The 19,485-nt window shown below is 37.2% G+C and overlaps 1 protein-coding gene across 1 annotated transcript in view; it reads right to left on the bottom strand.

The window, feature by feature from the left end:
* Window positions 1-3,032, bottom strand: part of LOC1275892 (transcriptional activator cubitus interruptus) — a 35,560-nt gene extending 32,528 nt beyond the window's left edge. Inside the window, exon 1 of the mRNA XM_061651255.1 lies at window positions 1,670-3,032. Within this exon, the coding sequence (XP_061507239.1) occupies window positions 1,670-2,046 (377 nt within the window). The 5' untranslated portion in view covers window positions 2,047-3,032. The remainder of the gene's footprint in view (window positions 1-1,669) is intronic.
* Between the last annotated feature and the right edge of the window lie 16,453 nt (window positions 3,033-19,485).

Genomic DNA, 19,485 nt, shown 5'->3' with positions numbered 1-19,485 from the left:
CACGATTCCACAAGTATAAGGCCATGTATTTTATTTCTTTTTTATCGAAATTCCTGGTAGACATTCTAATTCGATTAAAGTAGAGGTTCATGGGGTAATACGCACCTCTAGGGCAAAACGCACCCTTCCTGATTTCCTATGAAAAGCGCGTTTTGGTCGGGAAAAGTAGTCAGCAGTCAAGCACGAACTTAAATATTGTCGTTGAGTGCAATACAGCTGTACATGCACAGAAACCCAAATATTCACAAAACAAAAACTTCATCGGTTCAGGTGCGTTTTGATATAATTTTGCTTACCGTTTCGCTAAGAGATAAAGATTCCAAATTCGTTGTTTTTTATGCGTGGAATACATAGTTTTATTAACTAGAATTAGAGATTTGAATTGTACATAAGTTTACCGGTAGGTATGGAGATTTACACCTGTTTTCATCAAAACTGTTTTCAACTATAAACCGGGCCATAATGCATTCCCAGATGAAGCAGATCGGGACAAAATGCACCAATTATTCCGGTGCAATTTAGAATGAGTTTTTTTATAGTTGGAATTTATTTTGGTAGGTTTTACCCGATGTTGGAATGCGTTGTTAAGATGCGTTTCCCCCGTTGCTATGCCGCATTTCACCCCAAAAAGAGGTGCATTTTGTCACAGCCAGACTAAAATCGTTCTAAAATTGGTTCGTTTAGAAAATTATTTATTCTTGTTTTTTTTTTCTGGAAAAAGTTCGTTAAAAGATTGCTGAATGTTCCTTAAAGAATCGTATTATTTCATCAAATCAACAATCGCTAGCGAATTTAATTAAAAATTAATAAATTTCCCTTCAGTGGTGCGCATTATCCCACAATCCCTTAATAGTGGTCAGAATATAAAGATAACTAATCCAACACATAAGTTTATCCATTTTGCTAATTCGATTGGGATTGCTGCAGGTTAAACATTTACCAAATAAAATGCATTTAATGGACGATGATCCTGGATCTTAGGTTTATTGAATCTTGGGATCTGCTCTTCAGTTCCCTGTGCGTTACAATACTGAACCTAATAAAAGCCGCCTCTTTAACAAACGGTACATCTTCGCTAACGAGAACACCGTGTGCACATATATACAATGCTTGTCCCCGCCTGATCATGCTCTAATGTTCCACGGAAGGTTGATTCATTCAGTTTGAGTTTCGAGATGCCTCAGATTCCTTCCCTCGATTCTAACGGCACAAATGCACACAAGGCTAGGTACAATACTGCATATCGTGCATCATCAAAACTGTCTATTTTATTTATAAATAAAGTTCCCTCCCATCGCATTGGCGATCGCGTTCATCGATGCGTTGTTAAGAATATTTGTTTACATGTGTTGTTGCGCCCTTTCCCTCAGACGAAGATTTTGTTCCGACGATTCATTGTAATCTTCACCATTTCACTATCATCGATGCGCCGTCCGACGCATTTGAACGGCTTTCGAGCTCGTAATTGTGATTGTGAAGCCTGGCGAACCATGCGAACATATGATCAAACATGTCAATCATTTAGAACTTCAATCGTATTTGTAGTAAATCTTGAAAATTAGGGTATTAATATTTGTAAAGCTTTAAAAAACATTGCTTTTGAAGCTCTAAATAGTTTTATTAAAAAATTTTATTTTTTTTAATTCCAATTATTCAGAGCTTTGCTTACCCATGAGGTGCGGTATGGTGGGGGTGATGAAACGATGGGGTAGAAGGAGATGCTGTAGGATCCCATAGGTAGCGACCATCATGAGCAGCTCGCTGATCGAGCCCAGCTGCAGCAGGCAGTTGAGTGTGGAATGCTACAAATGCCGACGGGATTTGCAGCGGTCCGTACGCACCACTTCCGGCGGGTCCTGCACCGTTGCTGGTTGCCGCTGCCGCTGCTGCTGCTGCTGCTGCTGCTGCGGCAGCTGCTGCGCTTAACCCGTGCGCAGCCAATCCTGCCTGTGGGTGATGGTGCGCATGATGAGCTGCCAGAGAATGACCTGGATGGTGGAATGGATGCACTTGCATATGCTCGTGGAAAGTTTCTTTCTCTGGCATTGTGAATAGGTTGTATTGCTATACATGCAGTACTGGCAGCTTGTATCAAGAACAGATTTGTTTCACTTTTTTCTCGATCTTTCTAATTGAGCTCAAACGACACGCTATCACTTGGGGTGGTTTTTTTTCTTTCTTTTCCACTGTGATAATATGGACCCCATGTAGAATGAACAATTACACGCACTAGTTTGGAAACGTTTGTTAAACAAGCGATCTAGCGGCACTTTCGTCTCAAACACTCCCTAGATGGTGCGTCCAAAACATGCCGAAATACACAAATTTATAATTCATACGGATATACCACCACGAAGTACCACAGGTGATTTTTACACATTTGGAAGCATACTCTGCACTTTATAATGCATTGTTGGGTTTTCTTTGTTGTAACTGGTGTAGTTTAGTGAAACGTCACAAAATAATTTTGAGATGAAATATGTGTGAGGAGTATGTACGTACAATTAATCACCAAAGTGGTTAATTACGTTCCGTTGCGCTGCTATCGGTTACCTTAAAACGTAGCGATACACTAAATACACTTTTTTATAGATTATCATCAGCTCGAGAGTACAGTGACAGTAAGCACTAGTACGCTTTTCTTTCACTGAATTTATGCTAAATCCACAACACTATGACGAGAATCAACACCGGTTTTTGGATAGAAACACAAAACTAATGGAAGCATTGTACGGATAAACTATCGCCATGCGTCGATCATTTGCGCATGATACGAAATTCCACACACCACACACTATCTAACTATGGCACTGTCAAATGACAATTAATTGTGTTGAAGAACACGCGATTGACCGATCAATCGATGCTGATTTAAGATTCGTCCGTTCACTCCCGAAGCCTCGTGCTCGCACTGTGTATGACTCGGTGAAACTGGCAATGTGCTAAGTCGGCATGCAGGCGGCAAGCAATCACCACCAGCATTCCGATACAATCTGGTAGTCGCGCTCACGGCCCGATCGATGTGTGTGCGTGTGGGCGCAAAATGTAGAGTTCAAAACACTGCAGGAGAGCGTTGTCGCTGCGGGTGCCGCTAGTTGGCTTTCGGTAATGAAGTGATCATGTACTGCAGGGATAAGAAACTTGACGCCGAGACCGAGATTGTATAATAAAGTAATTTAGCATAAAGTAAATCAGCGATAAAAAAAAACTCACTATCTAACATACTAACTCATTTGTCATGCGAATAAAAATTTGTATATGAAACTATTCTAAAATACCTAACACAAACAGTTACCAGATAAGCAATACGAAAATGAATAAAAGATTCGCCTATGTTTCGTATGCAAGGTTGCTATACCCTGTCTCGACCGGTTCGGTTGTTTCTCAGACAAGCCTCTGTGGGTGTTAGTGGAAGCACCATCCTATGGTTGCCATTGTGTACGTGTCTATTAACTTGTTCGTCCTCTGGGAGAATGAGATGTAACATACCTACACTCCAGTTAAGAGTGAATGAAATGCAATGAAAGCGTAGAGCAGAAACATGTCCCGGTGAGAGTGAAAGAACCCTCTCTCGCTCAAGAGAGTATCGATCGTGATCATGCGAGAGTAAGATGACAGTGGCAGTGTTAGTGGGCGACAGGAGACAACGAAAACAACATGGAATACGAAAGACGCTACCAAAGCGGAACTGCCGATAATCGTCTGGTGGAAGAAATGGCTCGCCCAGAAGAAATAAAGTCCTCAAACGTTGACTGCTGCTGCTGTTGATGGTGACGTTATAGCTAGCGTTGCTGAAAACGACGACGACGCGTTCAATGACGACGACAATGATGATGTTGCTGACGATGATGATCGTGATCAAGCTGTTTGTTTGCCAGCAGCGTTGCGTTGTCGTTCCATGAACTCGTATTTGTAGCGTATTTTCACCTCGTTTTGCGTACTCCTAATGTCATGCTTACTCATACCAACGAAGAACCGGCCTGCTTGAGTTTTCTGTTTATACATTCAAGTCTTTCGCTGTTTCAGCAGTTTTGTTAGGTTTTGTCTGTTTACTTATTCTTGTATAACATCATGAAACAATAATTTTTGCATGGTATTTTTGAAACGCATAACGAAATTTTACAGATAGTTTTTTTCTACCTGTATCAAGCACAGCAGGTAGCGTAAGTTGCAACAGGTTCAGAAAATAGGATTCAAACATTCTACCTTTCTCTGTGCCAGCTTACGCGTAATATGCCATGCCAGAAAAAAATCTAAAGGCCATTTTTGGTGCCTAAGGCACGATGTAATTCCTTCTGATTCGACATGGACAGGGATCCTTCCAATAGTGATAGATTTTGTTTTGTGTTTGTTGATTGTTCGATGATTACTTCATCTAACAATTTGACATGCTCAGTGGAACTGAAATGTTTGCCTGGCGTTGACCATAAGGCTTAATAGAATGTTCGCACACATTTCCATGTATTTTATTCCATGTTCTTATCTACACGTGCGATAACAAGCCATGCGTCTCCATCGCACAAACATTTAATAGAATATTGTAAGTATTTATACTAACAAATAAGAAAGAACTACAGATAAGTATAGAAAAGACTTTGCGTGCTGTGTGCAATCGAAAAATAACAGATATGAATAGGCATGTTTTATACAGTAGAAACCCTACGTTAGTAATAAATTTGCAAAGCGCGTAGTGTCGTGCAGCGCCATGGACGATTCCTGGTCTGGTACACCTGTTGGTTAGCCACCCGTCGCTGGGATGTATGGTGCGAGTTTTTCGTGTCCTCTTCTATCGTATGACAGAGAGAAGGATGAGGAAACGAAAAAGGCGCTCTCCGCGCAGCGTGAGTATGGATGCAATACCCGTTGCTCTGCTTTGAAGGGGTAGGTTATAAATTAACCGAGCTTGAAACCCTCGCCGTAGGCGGTGTTACTCTGTATTCGATAAAAGTCGAGGCCAATGCAGGAAGGCTGCAACTAATAATACCCAAAAACCGATTCTAGATGGTCACAGAGGAAATAAAAATCCATTCGATTGCCGACGGTGCGTCGAGTCATGCTGTGAACTGAGATTTAGGAAATCTTGTCGACAAGATCAGCCCAAGAGTTGCTTGTTACAATACGTTTTGCGATCGTATTTCGCAAACCGTGATCCATCGAACCATAGTCAAGTCGGGCACTGTAGCTGCCTTGTGACCTAGCAGAGATGGTTGAACAACTTTTCCGTTTACAACTCAATTCAGCCGATGTATGAGAGAGACATGGATTGCCTCAGGTAAGTTTTTGCTATCATTATTTCAAGTGTGGACCCTATCTTGCGAGACTGTTCACGTGTCTCTTTTTATGATGGTTCAATCTGGTGGCAGCAAAATCGAAGCCAAAAAGACTCGAGAAGAAGGACACAAAAAACAATCACAATCTAGCGAAATTGTCAAAAGATCTTTCTCTTTAGAACTCGTTTTTTGTATGGTAGACCCCATCGTGCAGGAGATGCGGGATGGTTGATTTCGTCGTTAGTTAGTTCGTTTATTCTTTCGTCGTGGCTCCCCGAGGCCGAATTGGAAGAATAAAATCCCAGGGTGATGCCCGTTGCGGAGGAATATAAACAAGATAATCAAAGAATTTTTAGTTCCACAAGACGCGAGACTCGTGGTCCTGGACATTGCACGTTCTAGTGTGGAAGAACGGGAAAGAAAAAAAAGCGATGAAGAGATAGGAAGAGAGCCCGAAACAGAAACAAAACTAAGAAATCATTGAGTATCATCATGGTCGGGACGGTGTTCGAGCTGAGGAGCCTGGTTCAACGCCAATAAACGCGTTTCATTAGTCCACCAAGGGGGTGAGAAAATTAAGAGGTATCTCTTTAATGATTCCTCCGTCTCGCTTTGAATGGTCTGTTTGCCGTTTGCCAGCTTCTTCGGACAGCAATATTTACTTGCCGTGGGTTTTAAGGCTTTCGTGCAGGGTCCCAAAAAATATATATATTTCACGAGCATACACGCGTCTCTGCTCCATTTATGTACTATCTCTTTCGCTCTTACACTTGGCTTATTGGCCTCTCTATAGGTCTCTATCTTCCTTAATTTGAAGCGACCTTTGAAGGTGCGGAACTGATCGGACAACAGCATCGGAAGCACACGGGAATACAACGTTTACGTTCCCTATGCTACACACAACAAGAAAATTATCCTTTACCGTGGGTTTCGTGTTCATTTAATCACTTATTTAATTTCTCGTTTTGCGTCCGCTGTTCGTGTCTTTGAGGTTTTCACATTTCGCGTGTATGTTTCTAATTCAAACCATTCGCTAGAACGCTGATCTGTTTTAGCAGTTAGCTATCTTGTTTTTATAAATAGTTACTGAGCATAAAAAAATCATCTACATGATGCATACGTCATACGCAAGTAAGGAGAAAATGGACGGTTTTAAATTCTTTCCCAACGCAACAGATCATTCTACCCAGTAGCTTGCTCTTTATGACTGTTCTACTACATGTTCCATTCCCTGCAATAATATTCAACACACCATAGATGTAACGCAAATTTTATACAACATACACTAAATAATGCAGCTGTAAATTACTTGAATTGTTCGCAATAGTTATCAATTGAAAAGAGATTCAATAACAGAAAAAGCATAACATTTTACATCGATTCAAATATATTCAAAATATTTGACCTGATATAATGTTTCTGTAAATAAACATGCATGTTGTTTGATTCAAAATGCAAAGTTTTAAAGAACTTCAAAGTAACGATAACAAATCTATCTTTTATGGGTAGCAACATATAGGTTTGCACATGTCATCAAAGACAGTAGCGGCCAGACAGACAGGATGGATTTATTTTGATTGTATTGTCTATTTTGGTCTTTTGGTTGAGTTTGGTACATTGTCTAGATGTAAAAAAACATGGTAAAAATACTGATTTGTCAGCCATATCCGGTCGAAGCCGACAAAACATGAAACTATAAAGACATTTTTTTCTAAACAACATGCATGTTGTTGCATGCATGTTGCTCTATAAAAGAGATCAAAAAGAAATTAATCAACTTTCTTCATACCATGATGTTGATTAAAACCAATGATCAGGAATTGCTGTGTACAGAGCTAAAGAAAGCTAACAATCGGGAGCACAGATGTTATAATTTCCTCTTCTTTTTCATCTGGCTTACACCAGGATAAGCAATACATTGATTGGTAAAAAATCTCCACAACCGGAACTCGATTGCCGTTGGTAAAAAAAAACCTTAAACCGCAAGAGAAGATCCTCCAAGTTTTCCTAAACATTAATTGATATTGAATATCGGTATTTGACGCTGTTTTAAGTTATAATAGTTTGCATATATGTACATGTTTTGCCAGTATATTCACAAAGGAGCCCATTTTTCATGGACAACATTGTATTCACTTAAAAAAAACCGGCAGTCTGAGACAAATAATATAAGGAGGTAATATTAAAATATAAGAGGAGACCTATCAGACCAACAGTTGGATTTATTAATAATATCCTAAATTACATATTACAAAATTAAACCGATGAAGTAAATTGAAGGATTTGTTTGAATCAAATACGTATTTCACATAGCTTTCACTTGATCGTTTATTTCATATTCGTACAAATCAAACAAAACAAATAAGGTCGGCGATTTCTTCGCGTTTGCTTTGTTGTATGAGATGCAACTGATGGATTGAAGATTGCAGAATGAATTTATTCTATCGCGGTTCATCTGACCTGGGAGGTGGTTGGAACAAAGCTTAAAATAAAAATACCGTATGCGATCCTACTCAAGACACTCCACTGGGACAGACCCTTTGTTGTGCAAGTTGGATCGCGCGGAAGTATAAATAACTAAATTAAGCCATTATCTTCGTTTTACTCCTCATCAGAAAATTGACGATTGAGGCATCCTTTCGTCGGTGAGTCGGTGGGTCTGCTGTTTACGTGCCCTTTAGATATGACGCTGGAAAATACAGGTTAAAACAGACATGGTACACAAGCACAAAAAATGGAGTTCTAGCGTATGCGATGCGAATGGTTTCATGGGTGCGTTTCGAGCCCTGCAGGGGGAGCCCTTCCCATAGCATTGCTTTTGTGAGTTCATGACTTACCGTGTACAGTATACGTGAAGAGGAGTTCGTGCAATGGAAAACCGATCGATTCTCAACAACATCATTTCACATCTCTATAGGGCCGCAAGGGCTGGCCTGATAATGAGGTAGTGTGGTCTACCTGAGCGTGCAGAGCGTATATTATATCCGCAGTCATAATAATACCGCGGTGCCTCAGATTTCGCCTGGCTGCGTGACTTTTATCAGCGTTTTCGCTTGTTTATTTTTGGGTCCTCATTTATTTGCTTGGTGCCAAAAGAGACGGTATAACTTGTTCGGCGGATACTATTGCACTCATGTGGCTCGTGTGGATCAGACCCTTACACAACCATCGAGCTTTTTCGATTGGATAAAGAAGCCGCAGTCATGATTGCTCGTTCCCGAGGGACCCGTGCTGCAAGATGACCAAAGATGCACAAGAAACTGGGGGTAATATTTCGAAGAAAGATGAAGGAAACACAAGTGATGTAGAAAATGTTAAACCTTCCAGCATTTTGGTACAGTATACCGGTGGTTCCGGAGTATAACACGAGAGAGAAATCATTTCGGCTCGACATATTATATCAACCAGTCGGCTATTATATACGAATAAAATATTATCAAAAAAAATAAAACATTCTATTCGCTTCTTCTATTTGCTTTAACATTCTACGCGGATATGCCGGCCTATACAGGCTTTCGGGACTTTATTCATTACCACGCAGCCGGATAGTCATTATTTATTTATTTATTTATTTATTTATTTATTTATTTATTTATTTATTTATTTATTTATTTATTTATTTATTTATTTATTTATTTATTTATCTATTATTTTTATTACTAAACACATTTTTTTATTTTAATATTCAGGAGGAATGGTTCAAACAGGCCGTATTGCTTAATATAATTTATTTTATTCATTTTCAATTTATAAGTGTTTAAAAGGCAATTTATTTTTCAGAAAATTAGACAATAAGCTGTTGGAATAGTGGTATTACCTCAAACATTTTACTAAAAATAATGGTAAAACAGGGTTTTCGGAGTCCAAACAACACACATACAGATCCTCAATCGCAAGAACATGAATATGCTGTATTTTGTTGAGTATTTGAGATGGAAGAACGGACGGTTTTGTGCAAGATACCACACTCGTTCAATATCCGAAGTGAAAGCGAAGGCGATCGCTTCGTATGTGATCTGCACTTAGCCGATTGCGTAAAAAACACTCGAAACGCATAGAGATGAATTATTAAAATTCATTCTCGTTAAATATTAATTTAGTCATCATCAACATACCTATAAACCACAAATTATTGATGTATGTATATATAACTTTGTGAAGATAATTCATATTTACAGTTTATGATGGAACCATTGAATGTCATAGATTGAACCATTGATGGAATTGAAAATTTACACGGTAAGAGTTCTCCGCTAACTACGTGTATCTTCATAAATAAATAAATTATATGATTCGCGTTCAAATAATATTAAATTCCACTCTTTTTGATACGTATATTTGTAGAAATAAATAAATAATCGATGGCTTAACATACATTTCATCTGAAAAAGAAACAAAATGAATCAGGCATGGTATGAAGTGATGACGTGAACCAAGAATAATGATGCATCAAAACCATCGCCATCGTTATTTTTCAGTAGGAAGCATTGCACCTCACTGCAGATGATAACCCTTTGAACCGTGCAATAGATTTGTGAAGCCTCTAAATCATAACCATTGGTGATCACACTCTTCAACTATACGCGTGCTCTTTGACTGCATTGCTCAGTTCTCTTATCGAACACACAGCTTATTTGTAAGTTCTTAGTACTATGTTCTACTATGATTATAGACAATCGTACAGTTCCGTTTTCAAACATCTGATAACCAAAAAAGATCATAAACAATGAACCAAAATTGATACCCGTTAATGACATTTGTTTTCAAAATTCCATAAACAATAGTTATACGATACATGTTACTGGCAAGGAGAAAATGTTAGCTTAATGATAAAAAATGATAAGAAATTTGCTATAACGATAAAAATACTAACGATTCATTTCAAAGAGCATATAATAAAAACTAAACGGAGCTAAACTTGCTACACCACGTAAATCGAACTATGACTGTCGTCGTAGTTTCATAGGCTTTCATAGTATTTGTGTTTCTTGGGCATGACGCGTTATAAGGACTAAGAATGCGAAAGAAATGGACTATCATCTCTAATAACGCCTAATTATACTCGATTTGATTGAGTCATCAACGATCAAGCTAATCTACCGAACAAAACTAAGCATCAACAGCATGTAATAACGATGTGGATGACCAGTTCAACGATGGAAAATAACCTAAAAACAAACCGACCACTGCAAGGATGAGAAACGGAATGCCGTTCAAAGCGAGAGAACTATAGTCGAATCATCCGCATCAGTATTTAGTCGTAAGATTCTTTTGAACTTTACCGGCACCAGGCCTGTTGCTGGCGCCTACGATAACTGTTGAAAATCCTCCTGCGGTGTGACCGAAAAGCAGAACTTGAGTCGCTGTAGCACTCTTTCCTTGAATGGAATCAAACATAACAATATTCGTATTAAGCAAGTTATTGTTTACCAATGTTTTTATTTTTGTTTAATCATTGGTGATGGAAGAACGTCAAATCTACACTGGACTGTCTAGTTGCTAAATGAGACCGTTTTCAACAATGTTTTCTAATTCCTGTTTCTTGGTCGTGTTTCATTTGCTGAAATACTGGAGTGAAATCACTATAAAATATTCCTTCCTTCCTTAGGTGATTCTTTGATCGCAAATGACAGCTAGTCGGGGGCTTCCTATATTCAGAGAGATGGTTATCCCGACCAGCCCCTTACATGGCTTGAGGCAACCAATCTTTTCTTCCCTATCCACTCGCATTCGGTGTCGAAATTCCAATCAATCTCACGCAGCGGCATCCTCCGGCTGTGATTACTGGCAATAAATCTTTCACCTCTCGAAACGTGATCATTAATCCTTTCGTTCGTCTTTTCATCGTCAACGGTGTCGTTTACTCATCTCCGTATCTTCATCAGAGTTGATCGTGTATGTCAGAGATAGAAGGTGCGAGCGTGCTCATGCTCGACCTAACCCGTGCATAATTGCTTACTGTTTACTACCTTCTGCATAACTCGTGTACTCATGACTAGGTAATATGATGACTAACTTTCTACGGCCAATAGAACTAGACTATTCCCTTGCACGTTAGCGATAAATATGTTTGTGACAATAAAATTATTTTTGAAAAGTTGCACCATTCCTAACACAGCACCAATAACGAAGATTAAAAAATTGTTTTCAGAAGAAGGTCAAGTTATCTTAATTATAAAAAGGGTTTAATTATAATAAATAATCGTTGTTTGCAACGATACATATTCAATGGTCAGAATATTTTAATATAATATTTTACCAGATTCCGTTCGACTTTTTACCTTTTCATATTCACTAACTCAATTATTCATATTCACTTCAAGTGTAAAAATTTCTTACCGATTCCTTCTACTAAAAAAATCTAAAATCTTCAAAACAGGCTGCATTTTTTACTACCATTTCTTTAATACATATCGAAAATACGAAAAGCAGCTATCCTAATTTGCACCGACATCAATGAAGCCAAAACCAACAGAAGGTGATCATGATATTAATCAAATCATAAAAATGTCTCTCGGCTTCTTTCTCACCTTGGCTTTTAGATATCATCTTTTAGCTACAATTTTCAGGTTGTATTATATGTGCACATAAAGAAAGCCATTAGTAATCTGAAAAAGGCAAACCTAGAAAAACGAATTTGATCTTATAGAAAAAACAGACTAAAATGTATTCGATCCTATTCTGGAGTCAGGAGGCTGGCTTAAAACATTCTAAACTCAGCCCAGGTAAAACGTGGCAATTTTAGAAGCTTGTAAGATTTATGCCATGATCATGTATGGTTCGTTTTTCATTAAATGGAATCAAACAGATTACAAAATTCGTATTAAAGCTCGTTAATGTTTATCACTATGTATTTTTGTTTAATCATTGATGATGGAAGAACGTCATACTAGATTGTACTGGATGGTGCTTTATAATTCTCCAAATAGGCCTACAGGTCTCCTGTATAGGACGGCATGACCGAGTCGATCGTTACACCAAAACAAAAAGAAGAACACTAAATTATTATTTATATTAAATTACACTATGATTGAACTTTTCAATTTCATTTAATGAAATTTAATTGTTTAATGAGAAATATAACTATGCTACGGTTGTGCTACAGGCGTCAACTCGTACGACTTAACAACTTGCCTGACATGGGTTCAAGCCCCAAATAGATCGTTGGACGTAGGACTGACTGTCCTGCTATGGAAGGGTATCAATAAGTCACGGAAAGCCAAGCCCACTAGTGGTATAGGCAGGTCTTGATCGACAACGGTCGACCGACAAATTGTGCCAAAAGAAGAAGATAATTAAACAATAATTAGACTATAATTATGTTTTGAAAATGATAACATACTACCTACAATTTGATAACATATATTCGGGTGCTTTGTATAAAAATTCTTCTTCTTTTTTAGTATATCTATTATACACTTCATTATGTTCAAAAAGTCATTTTTACATTATTCGAATACAACAGTTTATGTATTTACGATGTAAGCTTCAACTATATCTGCATAAGCACATCTTTTCTTTCGTCTGTATACATTAACGGCGTCCCTTGGGGGTCTGAGTGCAAAGCAAACTTGCAAAAATATCTCTCGATAACCAACACGCAAGATAGCCTGATTCGTAATTAAGTCATTAAATTTAGCTTTACAGTCAGTTGCTTGCTTACTTGCGTTCATGTTTTAGTGTATACTTGTTTTGCTTTCCTCCTCGATTTATGTATTCAAACACACTGGCAGTTTACAGTGTCCTCAACAACGTCGTCGTTGGACGCATGTTCCAACAGCGATGCTACATATCCCTTGCGCTGGTAACTGGTTAGCACTTTTGTATCTTGTTTCCGAGAGCTGGTCACTTTTTAATGAGTACCAACAACGACGAAAAACTGAGAGCTCCTCAGTTTCGTTGTGTCGCTGGTGTATGTAATTTTGTGCTGAAAATGTATGTTTCGCATTTTACTCAAACGATTGAATCTAGGGCAATACTTGCAACCATTGTTTTGTAAAGCAGATATTTTGGCCCAACAGCAGGTTCCATTCCAATGCACCAATCTACCCACATACAAGCTATTGCTCACTATAACAGCGATCCCCAAATTAGCAGCAACTACCATGCAATAAAGTTATTATGGATCATTTTAGTCGTATACAAATAATGTATGTAAATTTGATGTCGTTTTATTTTACTTTTTCATTCGTATCACTTTACTTATTTTTGACTTTCTTACCGAATTGAATGAAATGCATGACGTGAAACAACCATGCCCTTACGAAATTTACAAACAATTATCAATGAAATCAAAAAATTGAACCCGAACTGGCGCGAGTGTGCTACTCAGTGAACAAAGCAAATTGAAACTTTGAAATACAATAAGCTAATTTGTTATACATAATATGCTTAAGGTGTAAAAATGGGTTATATGTTGTATATGTTGCATATGTTGTATGTGTATATCAACGCAATCCTGTTGTACAGTCGTAAACTCGCCTAACGAAATAACAACCTCTCGTCTCTTTCAAATCCCATATGGACCGTCCCCCGTAACAACAACTGATTTTCCGGCTACGTGTGGTAATAAATAAGTCTCATGAATAGGACAGTTTTGGCACGTAGGTTGTTACACCAGAGCTGCTATTTTAAATATACATATATTATACTAAAATTCTATCTATCGTGTAACACATTCAGCATTTATCGTTTCGTTCGGGCGCATTTCTGATGCGACATTTTAATCCAGCTCAAATGTCTCACAATAGTGTTGCATGTTATGATGTGTACATGAAGCCTACTTTTTTTTAAAGCACACAATGTGTCTTGCCCAAAACCCTCTACTCCACAGCGAAAGCAGCTACGGCCTGCAGTTCCTTGTTTTATTCCTGCTTCGCTGGCAGGTGAATGCAATTTTCTGACGAATGCACGGTCACTAAAGCGGCCCAAATGATTGACCATCACCGAGAGTAGCGCAAAGGATGAGCACAGGAAAGGCTGAAGAAGAAAAAAAAGTAACGAAAAAGCTCTATTGCATGTCCCGAAGCTGCCAATACGCATTCGCGAGAGGTTAAGAAAATAAAACATTTATTACCAGGGAAATATAGCCAGTGCGGCTAAAATATAGATTGCGAGACGAAAGCAATTTGCGACACTCAAGAAGGCGGTCTGTCGATAGTATAAGGGACGATTGGACAGCAGAAGCCTCGTAATTAACTCTTCAATCGATTGAGGGTTACGGATACGTTGGTAATATAGTTGGTGATAAAAAATATTATTACCGAGTATAATGAGTCTGACCACACTAACGTTTCGATTCGTACATCGTAAAATCTGAAAACTATAAATAGTAACTGTGACTACAAAAATACTCTATTCCATCGTGTTAATATAGCATTTCCGTGAACAATTAATTTGCATGCATTATCAAACGTTTGGCTAGTAATGTGAATCTGATAATTCCTTGATGCAATCATGGCAGAAAAAAGTAATGATTAATGCACCTTCTCATATTTATGATACAACATGAAACATGGCAAAACTCGTCTTTATCAGTGAGTTCATCCTTTCTATTTTGAAATCTCATTTCATGCCATTAGAGTCATTTGAACGTACATGTGCTCTTTAGCACTTTTTAACGTTTACCATGAAATTTGGGGGTTGCCAAGATCAGGGGTAGTAGTATTTCTGAAGAACCAGCGTAACCCGAAGGTTCACGTTTTCACCCAAAATGCTATTTCAATTTTGATGAAGAAAGTTCAGATTCCAATAATCGCATATTTTTTCACACTCGCTAGTTTTTTAGTTTGACTGTCAGCCAACTATCGCAACTATTCTCTATAGCATGGGTCTTTAATGCGGCTCGTGATGACTTTAAAGGTTAAAGGAGATAGACTTCAATGGCATAAAGGTTAAAATATAAAGTTTATTATTTATAATCAAAATTCAAAAGTCCAAATTAAAGCTTAAATAATATTCATTTTGTGACCTGGTAGCCGTCAACTCGTGCAACTTAACAACATGCTTGCTCATACTAGCTTCAAGCCCCGAATGGATCGTGCCTCTCGTACCCAGAACTGACTATCCTGCTGGGTAATCAGTAACTGATAGATATCCAAAGAACATTTTATATCTTATTATAGTTGCTACGGTTACTGCTACATTAAGTCTTCCTTTTTCACTTGAATGTCGTGTATGATCTAATAAGACTATAAGAAAACTCACTTAAGACTGAAAGGGCCCATTTACAGAACTCTGTTAAGACTACTAATTAAAACCACTGCTAGACCTTTAACATGTGAGGCGCAAATAAACTATCAAAATTACAGCATGTTGCTATGGATATGTTCTTGAGATGGAATATGCAATGAAGCATTGAATATGAAGTCATAATAATGGTTGAGAATTATTTAAGCTAATAACACGACATAATAATTCGTGCTGATTTTTCTGATGAATTTGCTCGCGTATGAGCAGAAATCCATACCAAGAAAATTTCATTATTGAAATACATTATACTAATTTGAAAAATATATCAAAGCATCTGAATAATATGCATCTTGTTAGTTAAAAAATACATTACCTCAAAAATAAAAATAAATGTTTTCATTGCCTGCAGTTTGCATTAAAAGCTGTGTCACAATGAACATGACATGAAAAGCGTTTTGAAAAATGCCATTTTACTATTTGCCATGTAAACTATGAATTTGTTTATCAAAATATCAAAATATCAACACATATTGGACACACAAATCAACAATCATATAAATAAAAATGGATTTCATTGGTTTAAGATCAGAAGGGTTTTCCTGATCACAAGTTCATACGATTTGTAGTGTAATATGTGTGGCTAAGATCGTTTTAAACAACACATTGCTTTAGGAAGCGCTTGTGCAGACTAACAAGTTTTAAGACTCTCCGCGTACAGGCAGTGTCAGAGATAAGCGGAACCTGGTATACGCATATTTACATAATCTCGGTATTTCTTCTTCTATTTAACGTAACGTCTTAAGCGGACATGCCGGCCTATACAGGCTTTCAAGACTTTATTCATTACCACGCAGCCGGATAGTCAATCCTTGCTAAGGAGGGACGGTCCATTCTAGGCTTGAACCCATGACGGGCATGTTATTGAGTCGTTCGAGTTGACGACTGTACTACGGGACCGCCCCAAATCTCGTTATATATGTATAGTTATATATGTTATATATTTATTTATATTTATAGTACCAGTTTTATCTTATGCATAGGTTATTAGAATTAGACAGATATCGAATCATCTTTGCCAGGGGATAAAATCACCTACTGCAAGCTAAAGGAAAAGTTAAATTAAATAAATTATGGTTGAAAACCGCAAAATACAACTCACGCAGAAGTTAGAAATTCTCGGCTTATCCGTGTTTTGCATTAATAGCGTATTTCAGGTACAACCTGTATAGTCTGTTCCAAGTTCCCTTCAACCAAGACTTAATATGCATTTAATAAGATCAATTGATCTTAATGCTACTGTTACTCTTAAATAACACGTCTTTAATTGTGCTTAAGAATACGTTTACAGGTTGATTAAAGCCAGCCATCAACTTTAAACATGAATTTTAATTTAAATAGACAGTCTTATAAGCGTCTTCAGAAAGTTTTAAAGGTTTAACAACTTTAAAAACTGTTAAGCATCTTCAAAAGACATGTTAAAACTATGTGCCTTAGTACACTCATAATAAAGAATGTTTTAAGACTTAAAGCAGCTTTAAATAAATGAACAAATGAACAAATACATGTTTAAGTTTAAAAGATATGGGAAATGTTTTTTTGGGTAAGCCTTTTAATATTATAGGCAGGCCTAGATGAACAAAGGCTCTGCGTCAAAGAAGAAAGAGATCAATATAAATATTAAGAAAATTGACATAGAGAAGTAAATCCCTTCATCTACCATGTGACGTTGGTCATTGTCAAACTGATCAGTTCGAACGATATTTTTCAAAAGTTCAATTCCATTATTTCAGATTTTCAGCATCAGCGACATCAGCGTTGTCAAACTTTTTTCATCAGAGGGCCGCAAGTATAGGTATTCCCCGATACACGCTTTTAATGCAGACGGGAGGCAGTAGCGTGTCTCGAATATAAGGGTAAGTCAAATTTCGAGGTTTTCAATCATTATAGCTAAATCATAGCTAATAATTATTGCTAAATTTTGTATAATCTTGCTTGAAGTGGTAGGTTTTAGCCACTAATTAGTTATTTGATCTGATTTCAACTGAAGATTACAATTTTGCACCTTTTAAAATGGTTTTTAAGATTCGAATTTATTTTGCATTTGACATTTGATGTGTCAAATCAGTATAAATTGTTCAAAGAGCTGTCAAATTAAGACAATTGCGTATAGCGAAATCGCGTTTATTGGGTATGTTGAGATTTAAAAATGTACCTCAATATTTATGTTATGTTTGTTATGTTATGGCAAAATTGCTAGGTGAGGCGAAATAGTCACCTGCATTATTAGCAAATAAACACTTCTTATTATTGAAAAACTTCAAATACAATGCTTAAAGCCTACCATGAACGTTTTATAACTTAAGATTTTAAAATAAGTGAATAAATTAGCAAATAAAATGTTAGCTCAAAACGATGTAATTTTCACCGTCTCAAAAATAAGTTTTTGTAAGAATTTAACAAATAATTTGAGAAAAAAGAATGTGAGTTATGAGTCGGAGGAAAGATTAACTTGCTTGCTCGATGTCTAAATCCAATCTTCTTTATTCTACAATTATCCGTCGCTAAACTTATTCCTTACAACTACCTAGGCATCCTGATTTAACTATTACTACCAAACTATCATTATTATTAATACAGTGGTGTTCGTAACGCAATATTGTATTGGTATTCGTAACTTGTGCATCCAGGCACAAGATGTTGATCTATGGTTTATGTGAAAAAGTACCCATTTTAATTTAATGTAAAGTTTTTAAAGTTGGTCGTTCCAGCTTGGGGCAAAATGGTCGGTATGTTTTGACAGGAGCAACATGATGAGGCTGTGGTATAAGCAAAGATCGCTACATTATACTAGCTTTACATAAATAAAACTGTATTGTATGTGTACTATTATCAACAAGAAAAATTATTGTTGTGACGGTAACGTGTTGGGAATTATTGAAATGCTAAATTTGACAGTTCTTTGAGTACATTGCACTGATTTGACACATCAATTGTAAAATGCCAAATAATTTCCCTGTTGATCTAATGTGAAATACTATTTAAAAAGGTTAAAAATTGTTAAATTCAGTCTTAATCATATCAAATAACTAATTAATAGGCTAAAACTACCACTTATTTGCAAAATTATACCAAAATTAGTAATATTTCGGCTAGAAATTACGAGATCCGACTTACGCGGAAATTCGAGATACACGGTTTTTTGCGGCCGTTGTCGGTCCCAATTAACCGTGTATCTCGGGGACCGCCTGTACTTTATAAAATTTAATATCCTTCGACAAATAGTAATAACAGATTTTTTGGTTCACAATGCTTTTCTTTCTTTTTTCTGCTTTTCTAGCAATTCTCAAAATATTCCCGAGGACTGCCAGTTTGACATACCTGATCTACATGATCTACTGATTGGTTACTCCATTTGGGAACCCAGAGGCGAGGGCCGGTTTCCGACATTCCTGTAGAAGAACACTTTTTACCCAAGGGTTAGAGATTGAAGAACTTGACAAGACTGCATGCCAGATTTTTGTATGATGTTTTCTAAATTTGAGACTTTGTATGATGAATTCTAAATTTGATTGTTTATCGTTTTTAGCACAACAACGTTAGTTGTCGGTCAAGGCCTGCCTGTATCACTAGTGAGCTTGGCTTTCAGTGGCTTATTGTTTACCTATAACAGGATAGTCAGTCCTACGTATAGGGTCACACGGTCTATTCGGATCTTAAACCCATGACGGGCAAGTTGGTAAGTCATGCGAGTTGACATCAGTACCACGAGACCGGCCGAAATTATGATATATACTTCGGAAATTCAATTACGTACCTTACCGAGGTCACAGCACGTAGTCAGTAACAAATTTTATTGTAATTCCTTATTTTCTCTCAAACATTAATTCAGTATCATGTAGTTATTGAAAAAATATCAACTAGTAGCCGTTTAGTACTTAACGGTTAGTGTTATTATTCTTAGAAGCAATTTTTCAGTAATCAATACCACGTTGTTGAAATTCGAAAAAAATAATTTCAACAATAA

Source organism: Anopheles gambiae, chromosome 2 (genome assembly GCF_943734735.2).
Source record: "Anopheles gambiae chromosome 2, idAnoGambNW_F1_1, whole genome shotgun sequence".
Taxonomy (NCBI): Eukaryota; Metazoa; Arthropoda; class Insecta; order Diptera; family Culicidae; genus Anopheles; species Anopheles gambiae.
The sequence above is the reverse complement of the archived record's forward strand: the minus strand, read 5'-3'. Positions and strand labels throughout refer to the sequence as shown.